The sequence below is a fragment of the Actinia tenebrosa genome, unplaced genomic scaffold, assembly GCF_029948245.1.
Source record: "Actinia tenebrosa isolate PJP-AT-01 unplaced genomic scaffold, QUT_ActTen_1.0 PGA_scaffold7__59_contigs__length_16204524, whole genome shotgun sequence".
Taxonomy (NCBI): domain Eukaryota; kingdom Metazoa; phylum Cnidaria; class Anthozoa; order Actiniaria; family Actiniidae; genus Actinia; species Actinia tenebrosa.
The window spans coordinates 7,734,543-7,755,349 of NW_028292584.1; the positions used below are offsets into that span (position 1 = coordinate 7,734,543).

Consider the following 20,807-nt stretch of genomic DNA (forward strand, 5'->3'; position numbering starts at 1 on the left):
TTAACCTCAGTAGTCTAGACGAATGGTGGTTGTTGTTAAAGCATAGAAAATTTGGGTGTTATTGAAATATAACGAGGAAAAACATCGGAGAAGGGGAAGGGGGGAGGAGTCGCATACCAACGTAATTAGGCCACGAGAAAAGAATAACTGCTTATTAATTATCAAATTAACTGAAATGCTAACAACAGTGCTAATGAGTGTAATTGTAAGCCGATCGCGTGACTTGGGAATTATTTAGCCAAAGCACCAGTAAAGTAAAGGAATTCAAGCATTAATTTTTTTTTTGTTTTTTGTTTTTTTGTAGTGGAATAAAACTAAGTTGCTGTTTTATGCATCATTGCTCGATCCTTTACTATCAACATATTTGACTGAAAGATCGATGGTCTAGTGTTTGGGCCTTCAGATCCCTTCAATCTTCCCATTTTTTCGTCAAAGAAAAATGATGCAAAGCTTTATAAGAAAACACTTGAATTGCCAATATTGAAGAGTTAATCAACTCTCTTTAATACTTTTGACTCGCGAACAAACACACGCACAAAAATAATCACACTTTGCTTTCTTCTTCTTTTGAGATGATTTGCAACGACTGGTACTCTTTTCCTGTCACATCCTGCTGCAGTTGTTCGTATGTTCTTGGATTATCAGCCGCATCAGTGCTATGCTTAATGTTGCGTTTATTAAGAGGCTCGTATAATTGGCCCTTTGGTAGATTTGTTAGTTCTTCGTAATGCTGTGGCAATGAAGGTACGGTGTTTTGGCCCAGTGCACCGGCTGAAGAATCACGTGTATTCATCTCTTTTGCAGATAAAGAAGCTACACCTTGGAGGGTGGACGTGAGGTGAGTGCTGGCGTCTTCATCTCTGTTTTCACAGATTGTTTCATACATTTCTTTATCGGCAATTCTTGCCTTGGCTGACTCATGCACTCGTACATTTGAGGCGTCGTCCATCTGATTGGCATTCTAAATTGAAAATGGTATATGCATACACAGTAATAGGAAGTCATGGAAATACTAGTAAGTAGATAATTACTGATCTTATCAAAATCCATTGTTTTCAGTCTGCATTATCCCAACGAATGCATAGACGAAAATCAGACATATTTAGTTCATTCTTGATTGGCTTTGTTTCTATGATGCACAAGCTAGAAAGAAAACAATTGGATTTTGATAAGAAGAATAATTATACTAGATAATCACTTCGGCACGCAGCATTCGTAGGTATAATGCAGGCAGCTGAGGGCTACCCCCTCAGCTGCCTGCATTATACCTACGAATGCTGCGTACCTCAGTAATTATCTATTAAATAATAGCAGATGTAAAGGAACAGCATGTTGTATTGTTTGACGAATTAATTGTAACATTTTGTTTTGATGAAAGAGCACTTGCGACAGTTACGTTATACATTGGCATTTGACAGTATATTTACCTCGTAAGCTCCAAGGTCCTCCCCTTTAATACCTGACAAACTTCTACAGCGAGAAAAAAAGCAAAAAAAAGTAATCACTTAAGAACTATAGTCTGTTGGATGCTAGCAAACGAATAAACAAACGAGTAAGCGAATAAAGAATAAAAACCCAGCGACAGACAATCTGGAAGAACGACAGACAAAATACAACACCAAAAATACCTTTTCCTTGCTGACTTTTCTAGAATATGAAAAAATTAATAAATAATTATGATAATTTTGGTCATAAAAAAATGAATAGAATTGATGTTGTAATGAAGGTTTTGTTAAGTTTCCATTTTTACCTTTTCTTTTCCAAATGTAGACGAGTAAGACCACGATGACCACAACAAGGATAACGATGACAGTGACACATGCTGCGATGATCGAGGTACCTACAAAAATGATCAACACCAAGCATATTTACTAAGTATGCCATGGGAGTAAGTGCAGTGATAAAGGTAACTATTGCACACTATGGAAAAGAGTACATACAATTTGATTTAGCCATTCATGTCAACATTTTTATTGTTTGTTCGTTTTTGTTGCTTGATGACGTAACGACTGAAGTCTTTAATTGATGTATACCACTGCATGCCTTATTTAACCAAGAAACCATTATTCAATGCCATTGTTAAAAGTAACTTACATGTTCCACTAGGCTTTGATTGATTCTCAGTAATACTCGTACCGGGTACTGAAACAAAAACGATTATGCTTGTTAAATAATAGCTGAGGACACAAAAGTAGTTGCTCGTTCCAAAAAAGTAAATTCAACGATAGAAACTATCCTCCAAATAATTATATACTGCTTGAAAGACGTCGGAGAATAAAAACGTACAGACTGAAGTGCTAGAATAGAAAGAAATTGCTAACTAGTCTCAGACCGCTTACTCACGAGAGTGTGTTGTAGACGTTATATTCTTCGGTGGACTTGACGTTATGTTGTGGGGTACAGTTGACGTTATGGTGTTTGATACAAATGATGTGCTTGCCGTGGTTGACGTCTGGAGAGGTCTTGTTGTTGGTGCTGAAATTGTTACAAAGGAAAAAGAAAGAAAAGAATTGAGAGAAAGCAAAATACACGATAGGCTAAAAAAAAATTAATGAAAAATAACTAGAAAAGTAGAAAATGATTGGAGAAAATGAACATAATACTAATGCAATTTGAATTTTAATGATTTTCTACCTCGTCTTCCTTTCAGGAAAGAGCACTATACTTATGCACTATAAAAATGCCAACTCTAAATTATCTTAGATATAAACATACACACACACACACACACGCACACACACACGCACACACACACACACACACACACACACACCACACACACACACATACACGCAAACGCACACACACACATATATTATATATTAAATTTAATATATATAATTTAAAGCACAAAGACATTTTCTGACCGGGTTGTATCACAGTTAACTGTACTGGTACATATTTGTAGTCTGATGCATCCTGTATTGCAATTTTTGCCATGTACTGATTGGTATCATTTATGTTCAGGTTTGTGATCTTGAGCCAAGCCTGACCCTTTGACATATCACCAACTTGTTGAATTGATCTTTTTATCTAACTGTATTCCATCTGCTTTATTGTAGTTGATAAGTCCTTGTTGCAGTTTGTTAGTGTTGCCATCTCGTATTCCCCAGTTGACTCCCACTATATTGGTAGCATTAATCATGAACACCACATCTTGCCCAACCTCTCTTGTTAGCGGACCAGGACTAGATATGGACACTTTGAAAAGGTGCAAACAAAAACAGCTAGTTGCAATTACTGAGCAAAATGCAAAGTCAACTAATAAAATATTAGTAATGAAATATATATGTAAAAACACATGAAAATTAGCAAACCATTTCTGTATATTTACTTAAATAATTGAGGGGCTGAATTCTTATTATTGATTGCATTGTATTTATGTTAGTGGGCCCCCTGTGTTATTAAACAGCGAAGAAAGCAACCGATGAAACGCGAGCACCATCAATTCAAATGTCTGTAGTATGTTTCAAGTCTCCCTTAGTTTCTATCTATTTTGGTGGATTTAGATAAATATAACGTATGGATTTAATAAATGCCATAAGGATATCTAATAATTCTCTTTTAAACTCAACTAATTTTTCATGACAATTAAATCAAAATAAAGAACTGCACTCATAATTAAGGCATTTCTCTTCAACTTACCAACAGGCGGAAATAACTGTACAATCAGTGCTACACAGCTCAAGGAAATGATATGCATTTTTTTGTGAAAAGGAATATCTTGATAAAGGTTACCTCATTAGCGTCTTACCAGTGTATATCAGGCAATATGTGAATGGTATTGCACGCAAATAAATCTATTCTCCCTCGATTAGGTTCTGGTTGTTTAGTAATCATTGGTGTAACCTTTTCTAGAGGTCAAAACTCATATAAATGCTTAGTTGCGTGACGTAGCTGCTACAGCCAAAGTGACAGTTACGTCACGTTTTTACAGGATACCTTACTTTTTACTTTTTAACCTAATATTCATTTATTGATATTATTATATTATCAATGTTTATAACTTTTATGAGGGTTTGGGTCAAAAGATAAGCAGTATAATATATGTTATTAGCGTGTTCCCTAACATTGTTAAAAACAAATAAAGGATAGACTAACATAAAAGATAATCCATTTGTTCTCGGCTTTGTTCTCCTTTTTCAGTTCTACAAATGTTGGTCATGGTATAGCATATCTAAGACACTGACTTTAGCCAGTTTTATTGATCTTAGAAAAGACCCTATAATTAGTTATGTGGCCTGAATAATCTGCAACTTCGAAACCATCATTGGCAATGACATGTTTATAGGTGAAACATACATCCAAATGCTTCACCAGATATAGATTGTATTCATCATACCTGTTACTACTAGCTGTGTTGCGCTTTTTATTGGCTTCTTTCCCCCTCTTAAAACAAGTGAGCAAGAATACTTCCCATTATCGCGAGTGGTCACATTTGAGATGACCAGAGTGGCAACAGATTCCTTGCCAAGTCGATGTCGCAGTCTCGCTGGACATGATGGTGCTAAATACCACCTCCATTCAAATCTTCCACTTACATAAGTCTTTGCATCAGCAGCAATGCGAGTCTTGTTTATAGTGTTACTGTAATACCATTCTGGTGAGGTTGTAAAAAGCTCATTGTCTCGATCATCGACATGGTAATCCTAGACAAATTTTGCAGTTCCGCCACTAGGCACATACAAGATAGGTGGTGGAACTTGAGTAAATCTGACCACTCCATCTAAAGTAAATTACGGCATTTCAAAACAAGCATTTCAATGAATATTTTATTTATTGTACAGCTAGCGGGCATCAACTAAAACTAGTGTGCAGTAAATCTGGATAAACTCTGTTGCTTTTATACTTTGCTTCGAGATGAAGGTCGAGTCTTACGCGGGTCCGCGGGTACCCAGTTCGAGTCCGGACGTCGCTTGTGAACAGAGTTTGTTCAAAGGTTTTCCTCTCTCCTCAAAAATAAACATGTGAGATGAGAGTTTATGCTAAATAATTGAATCATTTGACATGTGGGTTGCATAACTCGTTACATTTTCGGGATGTGGTTAGTAGAAGAAGTGGATGTCACTTACCAATAAGCGGAAGTATTCCAGCAGTGATGCCCAACAAACACAAGAAGAACTCGCAAAACATTAATACGAAATAGGAATATAGGGGTAAGACTGACGAAGCGATCTGGATAGATCTTGTTTTGAACTTGAAATAATCGTAAATACCAGCTGATGCTGTCTCTACTTTTCTTTTTTTCTGCTTTGCATCATGTGGTATTGTCTTAACACCTTTCGATTTGAAAATCAATGTCATCAAAGTTAACCTTCATAAGGAGCTAATATGATTTATTTGTCACACAACTATATATTGCTTCAGTTGCGTTGCAAATGACGGCATATAAAACTACGGATCTTAAGATCCTTTGCTAGATGGTATGGTCAATAAATGTCTTTCCAGAAAGACTCAATTGCCTTGTCATTTTTGATGCCGGTGATTCACAAAATGCCAGGCGTTCTGGGAAGCCCAAGAAATTTATGGTTGTAATCGTATAAAACATTTAATTTCATGAGATGCATGTGTTTTAATTTTGTGATATGTTATCGAGCAACATACAGACATACATAAGCTTTATTAACTTGTCAAAATTCTAGCATGCCAAAAGGAACACACTAATCGGGAACTCGCAAATGTATCAAAAAAGATAAATGTCGGAGTTCTTAGGTCGAGACTGACATATTGCACTTTTAATATCGTGGTTCATTTTGTGCACTGTAACTAAAACGGAAAAGAGGTAATAGTAGATAACGATAAAAGTGCAAGTAAATATGTCCACAATAAACGAATATATATAAAAGAATAAAAGAATAAATATATATTCATTCTTTTATTCTGTTTTGCAAATGATATGGAGGGAAGTATTAAGTATAACCGTACTTAATTAACGTAGCAATCTTTTATGTATTTAGAATATGTTCGTTCAGTTGGCACATTTTGCCTTTTAATGATTAGCAAAAAAGCTAGAAATAGATCTTGGCAAGTATTTAAATGCTCAACAATTCTAATATAGAACGAAAGAACAGTTGTTCATTTGGTGGCTTATGGAAAAGTATTTGATTTGCAGTTGTTGCATCACACTTTACTCTCGGTATCCTTATAACGCTTCAATGACTGGTATTCAATTCTTGATGCACTCTGTTGCATGCGCAGATGTTCGTATATTTTTGGATCTTCTGAAGCCACTTCTTCTTTGTTACCAAAGCCCCGCTGCTTGAGAGGCTCATACAGCGGGGTCGGATTAGGTGCATTTCTTTGAAGCTCTTGATAATGTTGCGGCAATGAAGATGCGTCACCTTGGACGCCGGCAGAAGGCCCACGCGTATGTTTCACAGTTGTTGCTATTGCAGCGCTGTCTTTGTCTCTGGTTTCATTTACCGTTTCATAAAGTTCCTTTTCGGAATTTGGCGTTCGAGCTGTTTTTGTCGTTATGGCTTGTGAGGTGTCGTCCATTTGATGGACATTCTAAACAATAAAATATAATTCATTCGTTATTTCACGAAGACAAGTAAATATATATTTTTGCGATATGAATTTAGAAAATCGTTTTAATATATTGAGTGCTAAAAAAGAGAAAATATAAACGTTGAGTTGGTCCAGGTTTGATCGCAGCCTTTCAACCAAAACAAGGAACAGGCACATTACCTCATAAGCTTCAAGGTTCTTGCCTTGTATACTTGGCGAGTTTCTGAAGTAAGAATATGATTGCAAGCAATGAAACGATTGATGTGAAAGAGCAAAAAATAAAAAATAAAAAAATAAAAATTAATTAATTAATTAACAAGCAAATCAATTCAAGAAATGAATAGAGAAATAAAAATACCTTGTTTCTGCTCCTTTTTCTAGAATACAAGAAGGAAAGAAAATTCGCGTGCGTTACAAATTTAAAAGAAATAAAAATAAGGTCATTTATTTCATGTTTGAAATTTTGCTGACTAACCAATATTTAATCGTAATCTCCAAATATAGATAAGCAGACACACTACGACCAAAATCAGGAATATGATGATAGTAACACATGCCGCGATGATTGACGTGCCTATGAAAGAAATATTTGCATCAACAATTATGATTGTAAAGAAACTGCATCAAAATTGCTGTAAATCGTCACTTGATAACGTCGTATAATCTCAAAATAAATAAAACAATAGTCCCACTTTCGCTTGCGATATTTGTAAATATCAATAGTAATATAATGCAAACTAGTTATACTATATTTTACAACTGATAATATTGTAGGTTTATTTGTATTTTATGGTATACACAGTAATATACGACGGCTTTCCTTAATTCTGATTGGCTATATTTTTTATTGCTGTGGGATAGATATCAGTTAGATTTGCAAACGGATACTTACATGTGCTAGCAGAACTTGATTGCTGCTTGGGAAAACTTGTGCTGGGTACTATAACAAAATTGAATATTTATTCAGCATTATTTACGCTTTCTACTAGCTGGCTTTCCAACGGCTTTCCATTCGAACTCAGCAACTTTGCAAGTCAGTTTATTCAGTAAGTCTATAAGTCATTTAGACCAACATTCTTTTATATTCCTTTCAAACCTACCATTAGAGCATTCTAATGAACCAGGTACTATCTTGAGACTTCCAAGTCTATTGTCTTTTACTGCATCTTTAAGTGGAGCACATATTTCATTTGGTTTTATCGTGTTCTTGAAGAAAACAACGAACTTTACAGGAATGATATTGTCACTTTTAAGAAATAAACCAAAAAAATAGACACAGCTTAGCAATGGAGATACAAATTGAAGAAGGAAAAAGCATAAAGCAAAGGATGAGATGTATGGTTTTTCAAAACATCTCTAGTTTCCACTAACAATATTTAGTATGGCACTCTCTGTTACCTGAGACTAGTGATCTTTGCTTTCTCGAAGATATCGATATTTTTATAGACAGAGTTGATCTAAGTAAAAGAAAGTGGATATCATGAATTATTAAACATTTACATTTGTTTCCAATATTCGGCTTTGTTGATATTTTTAACTGAGGCTAGTTGGTTGAAAAAATCACAAAATGCGACGAAATACAATGTATTTCTTGTTTTCACTGCCCATTCTGTCGTATCTATCGTTTTATTTTTCCCTTTTATTTAACTTTGTTGCTATATACGTTAAAAACATCAAATATTTCTGTGATCAGTAACATGCAAAATACCTCTTTTAGTTCAGATAGGCTTTCATCTTTTAACACGGCTCACCTCAGAAACAAAGTTTTTGCTGAATTGTTTGAAAGCAGCAGAGCTGGCATCACTAAAATCTCCAACAACGTCCTTAACCACATTGATTGACATGCTTCGGTTTGAAAGTTCTATGAAAGCACACAGTAACAGAAGTCACACACTGCAACATCTCAAGATAATATTATCTACTTTACCAAACACCGAAAGCAAGACGCGGGTTACTCACGAGCCACCAGAGATGTTGTTTGCCGAGGAGAAGTTTTTGAACTTGAGGCTGGAATAGTGAGTTCTCGCGTTGATGTCTGTCGAGGCGTTGCAGTAACTACAGCGAAAATCACAAATAACTCGTATTGGATAAGGTATAAAAAAATTAGTGAATGAAAGGAAGAAAGAGAGAAAGAAAAAACAAAACAAAACAATATTGATTTATTAGGAGAATAAAGACATATTCAAAAATACCTAGCTGTACTACGGTTAGTTTTTTAACATTGTATATGTAACCGTGTCCTGGTACATCTATGAGAATCCTCGCCATGTACTGGTTGGTGTCATTGATGTTCAGGTTTGTGATAATGAACCAAGCCTGACCCTTTGTCAATTTACCAACAAAATTGACTCTCCCTGCGTAATCAGCATTATAAGGTATCTGTACACCAGATATTGTGTCCACCTTTATTAGCACTGATTTAAAGCTACTAGTGTCACCATCTCGTATCCCCCATAATACTTCTAGTATGTTTGTACTGGCATTAAACATCAACACCGCATGTTCTCCTTCTTCCCTTGTCGTTGATGTAATATTTAAAGCTGGTAGTAGAAGAAAGAACTAAATATAATTTCCTACAAATGTCCTATTTTTTGTTTTTTATTTTTCTTTTAAATTTAATCCATTGGAAGAAGAGCCACTCTGTGGAATCCACTGTTAATCCCATTATTTATTTATTTTATCTATTTATTTTAGATTTGTCTTCATCGGTTAGAATACCAGCCAACATGAATGCATTTATGTCAATCAATCATCTTAAAATATAACATGCAAATTCCTTTAGCGCTTATCGTTAACAAGTGTGTGTGGGCCCCCTTTGGATATAATATTATTAAACATCAAACAAAAGGATGAAATGCAAACAGCTCTAATTATAATGATCATGTATTTTATACCTTAATTTCTTGCCTTTTTGGTAAAACCTACTTCTGAATCTGAATCTGAATCTTTATTTAACCACGGTAAAATACATCAGCCAATTACAGCTTAAAATATATAATATAAATGTTAACTAAATACAGATATATAATGTACATGCTTTAGATGCTGCTTTACATGTCGGCCGTGGGAGTCTTTACATTAAGAAAACAAGTTTTCAATGCTTCCTTAAATTGTGAGATTTTTACCTCTCTCACTTATGTTATTAATGAAACAAATATGATAATACTAACTATTATTATATTCTACTCTACGAATTCTTCATTGAAATATAAGTTACACTCAATCAAAACAAAAAATTTCTCTTCAAATTACCAACAGGCGGAAGTAACTGTAAAATCAGTACTGCATAGCTCAATAATTTAACATACAACATGTGTGATTGCGATTATTGTCCATATAGTTTCATAACAAGTAAAATATAAACCAGTTGATATGTGAACATTATTGTACGCAATTATTTTCAATCTATTCACGCTTTCTGCTTTTGGCTCCTGCTGTGCTTAACATTTGTGATCTAACCTATTCTAAAGGTTAAAATAATGTAAATAATCATCTGCGTGACTTACTGATACTTATGACAGCTTGGCATGTCACGCACCCCTTAATATCAAAATTCTTATTTCAGTCTTGTGAGTAAAAAAGAAGTTAGAAGCGACTTATGTCCTCAAGGACTGATGTTGTACAAGCATTTGAATAATCCCCAACATTGATTAAAAAGAAATAAACATACTTATGGCATGATCCCTTGTTTCAGATCTGCTTCTCCTTTCTTCTTCACATGCTGATCATGTGGTAGCACATCTATGACAATCCTGTGCTTTCAAATTAATGGCTTTGGCCTGGTTTTTTTTTTTTTTTTTTTTTTTTTTTTTTTTTTTTTTTGATCTCGCATATTTAAGACCTGGTAGTGATTGATGGGCGGAAATCGCTGTCTTACAATATCTTGTAATTTATAATTATAGGAAGTACAGCTAGTTATTCAATAACCTCGGGGGGAGGGGGGGGGGGGGATAGGATGGAGGGGAGATGTGACATAGCAGGACGACCAGAGGACTGTAATTGCCTTATGTTGCTGATTCTTCTATAAAGTTTTACACTCATTTTTTTTTTTGGGTGCAACCAAATGACTCCAAATCCTCCCGATATATGACAATGAAATAGTTGCCATGTTTTGTTTTCGACAACCACAACTTGGAGCTTATGACTTAACATGCACCCTGTGATATATTATATTAAATTACCAAAGTTATTTGTAATTTAATTAACGTTTATGATATTGAAATACAAGTGGCTTCATATTGAGGTTGAATTTACTTTACTTAAAAATACACTATTTCTTTGCCTCAACGTTGCTTTAGATAATACATGCATCTTTGGGAAGGAAGATTCATAGCTTCCGTAGCCAATCCCTTCCTTCATCCTTGCATTCACAGATGTACGGTATTGCAAAACTGGTCAAAGAGTGCCAACAAAACAATATAAGAATCATAAATATTTGTTAATGTTTAGCATGTAATTGTCATAAAAAGTAGCATGTGCGACAAGCATACTTACGTAGCATTATCACATGCAACTGCATTATTACATATTCGTAGTCTGATGATCCCTGTGTGAAGATCTGTGCCATGTACTGATTGGTATCGTTGATGTTTAGGTCTGTGATCTTGAACCAAGCCTGACCCTTTGACAGATCACCAACAAGACTGACTCTTCCTGCGTAACTTGTTGAATTGATCTTTTTATCTAACTGTATTCCATCTGCTTTATTGTAGTTGATAAGCCCTTGTTTCAGATTGTTAGTGTTGCCATCTCGTATTCCCCAGTTGACTGCCACTATGTTGGTAGCATTAACTATGAACACCACATCTTGTCCAACCTCTCTTGTTAGTAGACCAGGACTGGATATGGACACTTTAAAGAAGTGTTAACAAAAAGAGCTAGTTGGCTATTAATGAGCAAAATGCACAAATCTACTATGAATAAACATAGTTGTATATAGAAAAATGATGTAAAATATATATGCAAAACACAGCAAAATCAGCAAATCCATTATGTATATTTACTTAAATAATCTAGTGCCTGTAATCCTATTATTGATCGCAGGATGTTTATGTTATTGGGCTCTCTGTGGTATTAAACAGCGAACAAAACAACCGATGAAGCGCGGCCACCACCAATTCGAATGTCTGCAGAGTTATACCTTAGTTTCTTTCTGTTTGTGCGGATTTAGACACACACAAGCTAGTGTTGTCATTGATGAAATAAATACCATAATGATATCTAATAAATATGTTGACTAATATTTCATGACACTCTAAATCAAAATATAAACTGCCCACGATACTCAATGTATTTGTAGTCGACTTACCAACAGGCGGAAGCAACTGTAGAATCAGTGTTACACAGCTCAATAAAATGGCATACATCTTGTGTGATTGTGATTATTTCTACGAATAATTGACTCTCTAGAATTTAAATTATGGTATTGCGATATGGTATTGCACACAAACGAATATATTTACATTTGTCTGTCTTTGTGTGCTTTTTGTCTTGTATTTAATGGTGTAAGATTTTCTAGAGGTTAAAACTTATGTAAATGCTTATTTGCGTGACGTGCTGCAGCTAACTCGCGATGATCTATGGAGTATATATCAGACGTTTTTTGAATGCAAAATAAATTTATTTACGCTCGTCTGCTCGGGTGCTTTTTGTCTTATACTCTGTGGTGTAATATTTTCTAACTCGGGCCAAAACTGTTACGGAAGCCCTAATCAATCCCTTTCTGTTTTATCTTCAGTGTAATGCTTGCCGATGAGAAGATAAGGGATAATCACTCGCATGATCCTCAAAGTAAAAACAAAAACAGCAAAATGAAAGAAAGAAATGAAAGAAAGGATTATCTTATATATTGTCGATAAACTCCTGTTTCAGAGCTGCTTTGCCCTTTTCCTATTCTGCGCCAGCTGATTATTTGGTGACACTAAGTCAGTCTGTGCAGTCAAATTTCGGATCAATGTGTCTATCTGGGATATCGTATACGATCTCATGACATCGTACACGATCTCATATCCAACACGTTTCATCTGATCGTACACGATCAGTTTCGTTGTGTGTAAATAATCGTACACGATTCAGCTTTGATATCGTACACGATCAGTTTCATTGCGTGTAAATAATCGTACACGATTCAGCTTTGATATCGTACACGATCAGTTTCATTGCGTGTAAATAATCGTACACGATTCAGCTTTGATATCGTACACGATCAGTTTCGTTGGTTACATTTACAATCGTACACGATATAGTTTTGGATTTCGTACACGATCAGTTTCGTTGGTTACATTTACAATCGTACACGATATAGTTTTGGATTTCGTACACGTTTCGGGATAAATAAATTTAGGGCTCCCAAACGCGCATGACTATGGATATAACATCACTGGTGACGTAATGATAATGATCATTCATCCATAAATACCGGACATAGATGGGAAAAGCGATAAATATTGGGATCCAAATATTGGATAATACATGGAAAAGGAAAAGGGACTAAAGGGATAAAACATAGACGGGACTAAAGGAATAAAACATAGACGGGACTAAAGGGATAAAACATAGATGAGACTAGAGGGATAAAACATAGACGGGACTAAAGGAATAAAACATAGATGGGACTAGAGGGATAAAACATAGACGGGACTAGAGGGATAAAACATAGATGGGACTAGAGGGATAAAACATAGACGGGACTAGAGGGATAAAACATAGACGGGACTAGAGGGATGAAACATAGACGGGACTAAAGGGATAACACATAGACGGGACTAGAGGGATAAAACATAGAGGGGACTAGAGGGATGAAACATAGATGGGACTAGAGGGATAAAACATAGATGGGACTAGAGGGATAAAACATAGATGGGACTAGAGGGATGAAACATAGATGGGACTAGAGGGATGAAACATAGATGGGACTAGAGGAATAAAACATAGATGGGACTAGAGGGATGAAACATAGATGGGACTAGAGGGATGAAACATAGATGGGACTAGAGGGATGAAACATAGATGGGACTAGAGGGATGAAACATAGATGGGACTAGAGGGATAAAACATAGAGGGGACTAGAGGGATGAAACATAGATGGGACTAGAGGGATAAAACATAGAGGGGACTAGAGGGATGAAACATAGATGGGACTAGAGGGATGAAACATAGATGGGACTAGAGGAATAAAACATAGATGGGACTAGAGGGATGAAACATAGATGGGACTAGAGGGATAAACATAGATGGGACTAGAGGGATAAAACATAGATGGGACTAGAGGGATAAAACATAGATGGGACTAGAGGGATAAAACATAGATGGGACTAGAGGGATAAAACATAGATGGGACTAGAGGGATAAAACATAGATGGGACTAGAGGGATAAAACATAGACGGGACTAAAGGGATGAAACATAGACGGGACTAAAGGGATAAAACATAGATGGGACTAGAGGAATAAAACATAGATGAGACTAAAGGATTAAAACATCTATGGGACTAAAGGGATGAAACATAGATGGGACTAGAGGAATAAAACATAGATGGGACTAAAGGAATAAAACATCTATGGGACTAAAGGGATGAAACATAGATGGGACTAGAGGAATAAAACATAGATGAGACTAAAGGATTAAAACATCTATGGGACTAAAGGGATGAAACATAGATGGGACTAGAGGAATAAAACATAGATGAGACTAAAGGATTAAAACATCTATGGGACTAAAGGGATAAAACATAGACGGGACTAGAGGAATAAAACATAGATGGGACTAAAGGAATAAAACATCAATGGGACTAAAGGAATAAAACATAGATGGGACTAAAGGAATAAAACATAGATGGGACTAAAGGAATAAAACATCAATGGGACTAAAGGAATAAAACATAGACGGGACTAAAGGGATAAAACATAGATGGGGCTAGAGGAATAAAACATAGATGAGACTAGAGAGTTAAAACTTCTATGGCACTAGAGGGATGAAACATCTATGGGACTAAAGGGATGAAACATAGACGGGACTAAAGGAATAAATACCGGATAAGACATAGCTTATTGAAGAAAGTTACCATAAAGAGTTTTATTGTGCCAATTGCTAATCCTTTCAAGTTGATTTAATTCACCATATACTGTTCATACCTTTACGAACATAGCTTATATTTATTTTTATTCTTCGCACTCGGAAACCCAATGCATTTTTGTATGCTATCCAATCAGACAAATTCGAATGTCACACTAAATACACATAAACTTCTCACAGGTTTCTTGTCGTTTTTGACTTCATATCTCGTCAAACATATCTCCTTATACATACTTGGTAAGCTGTTCTGCTAGGAAGTGCTGTTCTGCTAGTAAGACCCCAATTCCCTTTACATGATCGTATTATGATTATTATGCCTGTCTCGTTAGTTATAGAGGTTTGCTTTTTAGTTCTTATTAAAGTTAATAAACAAATAAATGAACAAAACATTCAAACACACAAAAGAACGAACAAACGAACAAACGGGACGACTGAACAAACGAACAAAAGAACGACTGAAGAGTACTAGTTCTGAATAATACTAGTATTATTCCCTAGCACGTTATGCAAAGCAATTGACGAACACAAGTTGACCGCTGCGCTACTACTAGATCTGAGCAAGACTTTTGACAGCATACAACATGAGATTTTTAATACATGGAGTCCCACACCGCTCTATATTAGGGCCGCCGTTATGTAACGTCTATATGAACGGCCAATCTCCAACGAGGATATAGACAGGACATGTAAGTAAACATTTGAATGACTTAATATCCGTTGCATCGTTGTGTTGTGCCAATCGACTCCTAATCAACCCTACCAAGATCAAGTTATGATCATTACAACTGTTAAAACGTACCGCTCTACCTTATCGACAATCATTTTTTATTCTTTCAATTATAATTAGCAAAACAATTATTTTTATTGTCTTCAACGTTTTGTTGTGCTTTCTTATTCTATTGGAATATCGGAAAAACATAGTTAAATTACCTAAACTATGAGAAGATATTTTTATTATTTTCCGTTGTGCATTATTTTTATAGGAAAAATTGAGTACAATTCAGACTTTTATATGTACGAGTGCTGTTTGAAAGTTTTCAAAATTGGAGGCGAGTTCTTTTAATAATAATAATAATGATAATAATAATAATAATAATAATCTTTATTTCACTCTAAAAAAACATACATCCTAGATTACAATATAACTATAAGAATATATAACTAAAAAGAGTTTAAACAAAATACTATTATAGTAAAACCTATCTATATCATAAGATAATAAATGATAATATAAATAAAACTGTATTCCAAAAGAATAACTGTATGCACCTATACAAAACAATTATTAAATCTTTAATCATAAACCTAATCATAATGGTAGTCGTAAACATCATCATCATCATCATCATTATCATCATCATCATCATCATCATCATATCAAAGCTGAAATAGTTGACTAAAAACCCATGAAAATGACCCCCAAAAATGTTTGCATAATTTCATGCAGCCCCTCATTTTTGGTTGAACAAAAAGGTATGGCCCCTTCCCATTTGTACCAGCCCACCCCTCCCTGTAATAAATGACCAGTCCCCTATTAGTAAAACACCTATAGCATTTCACACTTGCTTTCTCAATTCTCTCCGCCATTGTTTTTTTTTTTAATTTTTTTTTTTTTTTTTTTTTACGCTATCGAAGTATAAAATAGATGGCTCTGATTGGTCAGTTATAACTACCGTGATTCGAGCTTTGTGTTTACCCCCCTCCCCCCCTGGGTTACCCCCCCCCCCTGGGTTGAAAAGAAACAGAATCAATACATACATAGTGCAGACCTCCTAAGCAACGCATTTGGAATTCCGTCCAGTAAATAGTCTAAAATGTAAGGTCAACAATTTTAGAACTCTCGAATTCTCAATTGAAACGAAAACACAGACTATATTTCCATTACAAAGCTAGCCGGACTATGGAACTGCAGTCCCTTTTTATCTCATGAGCTAGTTTCAAAACATAACTTCAATAATAGCTTTAAAACATCTCAATAATGAAAAGATGTGAAAATTGACCGGTGAAAAAGTTAAGATATGTCCACCGTTAACAATTATAACTATTATATTATCAATCTTAATTCTTGTCTGATCACTTCCCATTAAATGCTTATTATCTCAAAAACGAGCCCGGGACACCCAATTTCTCTTTCCAGATTTGGAAGCATTAAATTTCAATTCGGAAAATCGAAATTTTTAAAAAAGTTTATTTTTCCCCCAAAAAGTACGTAGGCAGTCAACCTAGTTTGAGTAAACAGTAATTGAGTAAGCTTCCTTTTTGGAAAACTATAGAATTTTTAATGGAGTTACAAAAAATTCTACGCGTTATTTTCTTGATGTTAAGAATGTTTGTTTGATAAATTTAAAAAAAAATTAATTCGTGTAAATTACACTGGAACTTTTGCTATATCGATATTTAGTATTTGACTGAAAATTACGATGAAATACCTCAGAGGACATAATTGACATATTTTCCATATCCTTATTAGTGAATATAATGTTTAATAGTTTAATATGATAATAATAGTTTAATAATAAATTCACAAACATCTTACAATGGAAGAGGTAATACATGAACAAGTTACATAATCATAAATAGAAGTACAATAAGAATATAATAATAGTTTGAAAATCATCTTTAATATATGGCTAGTTTTTTATACCAGAGTGAAAACAATCATTCCGTGAAACACTAATTACTAAATAGTACAAAATAATGCTACTTAAGCAATAGAAAACAAAGGAATTTGCATGATATTGTGCTATTTAGTATTAATAAAGTTTCACGGTTATATTGTTTTCCCTCTATTGGGGATGGTTTATGTAGTATAGGGGAATCATTGAGGCAAAGTTTTCAAAAGGGCTATCTTCGCCTCTAAAATCTCTCCACATTTGTTCGTCCAAAAAGCTTTGCAGGTTACTGGGTCTTATACCCTTCCTGGTTTTTATTTTGGTTTTCAGACGGTTCCATGCCGATTCAATCTCTTGTGTGTGTACTCCCGTTATAGGGTCCACAAAATTATCAGCATGAGTCACCACTCTGTGGCATATAATGTTGGGCGCATACTGTCTTAAGTTGCAGTACACTGCACTGTCGTCAGTGTGCAGTTCACTATTAGGCATCAACACCGTTCGAATGATTGGCATCAAGGTTGCCCTATTCCTCTTCTCGACGACTTGGAAATATCCCTGGCAAGGCGATTTTTCAGTGGTTATTATACCAAAAACCCAAGTATCTTGCTGGCTTCGTCTTCCCCGCTGTGCCTATACATTATTAATAAAAATGGGCTTAGAAATATGTTTACAAATTGTGGGGAGGGGGGGGGGGTAGGTGTTTACAGAAGACTTTCCGGAAAACCATTGCTTGCGTTAATAATAATTATTGTTAATAATAATAATAATGATAATAATAATAATAATAATAATAATAATAATAATAATAATAAGATGGAGCCTGAGATGAAGAATATCTTTGGAGCAAGATACAAAGATGTATTACTCAGAATGCAGAAAGCGGTATTAAGCTGCACAGTGAACATTTCAAGAACATTCAAATTAATCACATCTTAAGGACATTTCAAACATTCCAAGTATTTAAACTGCATCTTAAGAACATTAATAATTGGTTTTAAGTGATTGTATATATTATTAATCCTGTCATGCTGGTAGGTTACGAAATTACGCCCTATCTAGCTTATCTAATTAGCATTCAAACGTGTTTACTGCTGATAATAATAATAATAATAATAATAGTAATTTAATCACTTATTATGCGCGCATTACATTAATAATATATGTAACTATTTTTAAAACTATCTACAAATAAAATGAATAAGTATACATTAATATATACTGAAAATAAAATATGCCACCTCTAAAATATATATATATAGTTAGAGATAGACAGAGGATTTAGAAAGAAACCAAAAAAAAAAAAAAAAAAAAATCAAAATGCTGATTTGAAAAGGTGGGTTTTAAGATGGCACTTAAACAAAATAACGCCTTTAATGGCGCGAAGGTCCAGAGAACGGGTGCAAGGTTTCAAGGTTTCAAGGTTTTTTTATTTCACAGAATGAGAATTTTATACTTTACATATCTATTAAAAAAATTAACTGAGAGGAGCAGAAGAAAACAACCCAAAAGGATTAAGAGAATATTTATGCACCTTGAAACTATATGTAACCGGCGGCAAGGCGCTCAAATCACTAAACAGATTGCAAGTGTGTTGGCAAAAGAGTTTATTCACAACTCAGCTTAGTACATCACAAATCAGTACAAAACGAGAACGAGATTACAGCTCTCTGTCTTCTTACGACGCGAGTTCTTTGTCTTGACTCTGTGGTTCGACGCTCTTCCAAGTTCTCTTGCTATACTGACTAAATTGACTTAAAAAGCTCTATTTATGCTTGAGTCTGCATTCCTCATGTATTACAATAATCCACGCGCAATACGCCCAAGGCGCACTTGTTCCGTAAAACGTGGCTTATGCTAACATTACTCATGTAATCCCAGTAAATTAATTAACTACTTGTTTGCAGATTTCAATTGATATAGAGGAAGAACATTCCTTAGTATCCGAAATTATAATTAAACTAATTAAAACTAGGTTAAAGTCCGATTTACTATTGTTCAAAATAACGTTCTTTTGACTCTGTCACATATACAATACTTTCAAATAAAACTTACAAGGGGGAAAGTAGCAAACTAAAATAGATTCAATACGCATAAAAAGTTATATAAAATAAAGTGAAGTTTGAACTAAATTAAGGTAGGAAATAAAGTTACATTGAAGCAAAACCTAAATAGAATCAAAATTCTAAAGCAACAGATGTTTTTTAAGCTTATTTTTAAAGACTTTATGCGTTGAACTGGTTTTTATATTATGTGGTAAATCATTCCAGCTTGTGACAGCTGCATACTTAACACCAAACTTACCATAATTCAGGTTTTCTGGAGGGGCATATGCCGCCCCATTGTTTTCCTGGTCTTGCGTTTACATGGGGCAAGTATTAAACCTTTGCTAGATCTTAAGTTATAACTCCCCTTATCTTTTATGTTTATAAGCTCAGAAATGTGATGTTACTTTATTGGGCCTTAATTTTTTATGTGAATGTTAAAAAGCTGTCGTTTAATTATTAAGCACCAAACATTCCCCTTGCCGCTTACCTTAGATTTGCGATTAAATTTACTTTCGTCACACTTGCAAACGGTGTTTGGACCTCCAAAAGGGTAAATTGGTCTCCTTACGAGATCCAGCGAGCACACACTTCTCAATGCCTTGAAAACCCGGCCAACTAAATGTGGAGTTACACCCAACATGACCGCTGTTCGTTTCTGTGATTCTTCAACCGACCAGAAGTATAGAAGCTTCGTTAGGATAGTCATTTTTGTTCTTGGAAACATCTCCCAAAAGCTATTAGTTCGTAGACTTCTTTTCTTCTCACATAATCTACATTTCCTAGGGTGAAATTAATAGAGAAATGGATCGCATTTGGTTATTTTTTTCCTCTTTTTACCGTATCAAAATTATGAATACTTCATAAAATAGTTGAAAAATCAATGACAAAAATGATAGATTCTATATCGACAGATAGAATAGATACATTTAAGTAGCTCAAAAAGAGACCTTAAGTAAATAAAACATGACGAGGTCTTCTTCGTTGATGATTTTGTTTCTTTTTAGTATAAAAAATTTAATTATATCAAATAATTTATACCTTTTATTTTATGGAATGCATGACTAAACAACAGAGGTCTAACATAACTTAAGGATTAAAAACCTACCACAGATATCCATCCACATGCTCGTTCTCTCTAGCGTTGAGTTCCATATGTATATTGCATGACTGACAATATAGTGTATGGATTATCTTCATTTGAATTAACCAGTCAATAATATCTAGGCATGGCTTATCCAAAAGGTTACACAACTCGAATAGATTCATAATAACTTTGATACTATTGTCACAGCTGATGGCGAAAGTTTTGCTTTTAAAGATAGAAAAAGACGTGAAAACAGATACCTCGATGATCCTATTTCAATTTTTGTATAAAGCACATATCAAGTAACCGGAAGTGTATTTATGCCATACAAATGAGATCGATTATCGATGACAAGATTTAATTTCTTTGCTCTGAATGACATTTTGGAGTCGAGAGTCGAGGGTACTAAGTATTTGCATCAATAAGTTACAAAGTATATTACGCGATTACCCGACAAGTTAAAGAAAACAAAACCACTGAC

General features: G+C 34.7%; 3 protein-coding genes across 3 annotated transcripts; all 3 read right to left on the bottom strand.

Moving 5' to 3' along the window:
* Positions 1-471: 471 nt before the first annotated feature.
* LOC116304191 (uncharacterized) lies at positions 472-5,198 on the bottom strand. The gene is made up of 9 exons (XM_031713883.2): positions 5,073-5,198; positions 4,343-4,726; positions 2,868-3,201; positions 2,344-2,475; positions 2,095-2,142; positions 1,751-1,840; positions 1,629-1,647; positions 1,428-1,470; positions 472-961 (listed from the first exon to the last, which is right to left on the bottom strand). Exons 3-9 carry the CDS (start codon positions 3,001-3,003, stop codon positions 545-547), a joined length of 885 nt encoding a protein of 294 aa, XP_031569743.2. The 5' UTR covers positions 3,004-3,201; positions 4,343-4,726; positions 5,073-5,198; the 3' UTR covers positions 472-544.
* A 157-nt stretch (positions 5,199-5,355) lies between these two features.
* Positions 5,356-12,020, bottom strand: LOC116304193 (uncharacterized). Its single transcript, XM_031713885.2, has 11 exons — positions 11,819-12,020; positions 11,005-11,361; positions 8,470-8,565; positions 8,262-8,371; positions 7,909-7,967; positions 7,611-7,756; positions 7,403-7,450; positions 6,986-7,084; positions 6,869-6,887; positions 6,691-6,733; positions 5,356-6,510 (listed from the first exon to the last, which is right to left on the bottom strand). Exons 1-11 carry the CDS (start codon positions 11,874-11,876, stop codon positions 6,121-6,123), a joined length of 1,425 nt encoding a protein of 474 aa, XP_031569745.2. The 5' UTR covers positions 11,877-12,020; the 3' UTR covers positions 5,356-6,120.
* Positions 12,021-17,318: 5,298 nt separating this feature from the next.
* LOC148905452 (uncharacterized) lies at positions 17,319-19,822 on the bottom strand (the record flags this gene model as incomplete). The annotated part of the gene is made up of 2 exons (XM_089039766.1): positions 17,319-17,827; positions 19,730-19,822. Coding segments are annotated over 2 exons (552 nt in total), but the record flags the coding sequence as incomplete, so codon positions are not given.
* Between the last annotated feature and the right edge of the window lie 985 nt (positions 19,823-20,807).

Coding starts and splice junctions, on each gene's coding strand:
- LOC116304191 (XM_031713883.2), bottom strand. CDS start 3,003: ATGTCAAAGGGTCAGGCTTGGCTCAAGATCACAAACCTGAACATAAAT. Junction 1,841..2,094: donor ATCAAAGCCTAGTGGAACAT/GTAAGTTACTTT, acceptor TCATTTTTGTAG/GTACCTCGATCATCGCAGCA. Junction 962..1,427: donor AGGACCTTGGAGCTTACGAG/GTAAATATACTG, acceptor TTTTCAATTTAG/AATGCCAATCAGATGGACGA.
- LOC116304193 (XM_031713885.2), bottom strand. CDS start 11,876: ATGTATGCCATTTTATTGAGCTGTGTAACACTGATTCTACAGTTGCTT. Junction 7,085..7,402: donor ATCAAGTTCTGCTAGCACAT/GTAAGTATCCGT, acceptor TTTCTTTCATAG/GCACGTCAATCATCGCGGCA. Junction 6,511..6,690: donor AGAACCTTGAAGCTTATGAG/GTAATGTGCCTG, acceptor TTTATTGTTTAG/AATGTCCATCAAATGGACGA.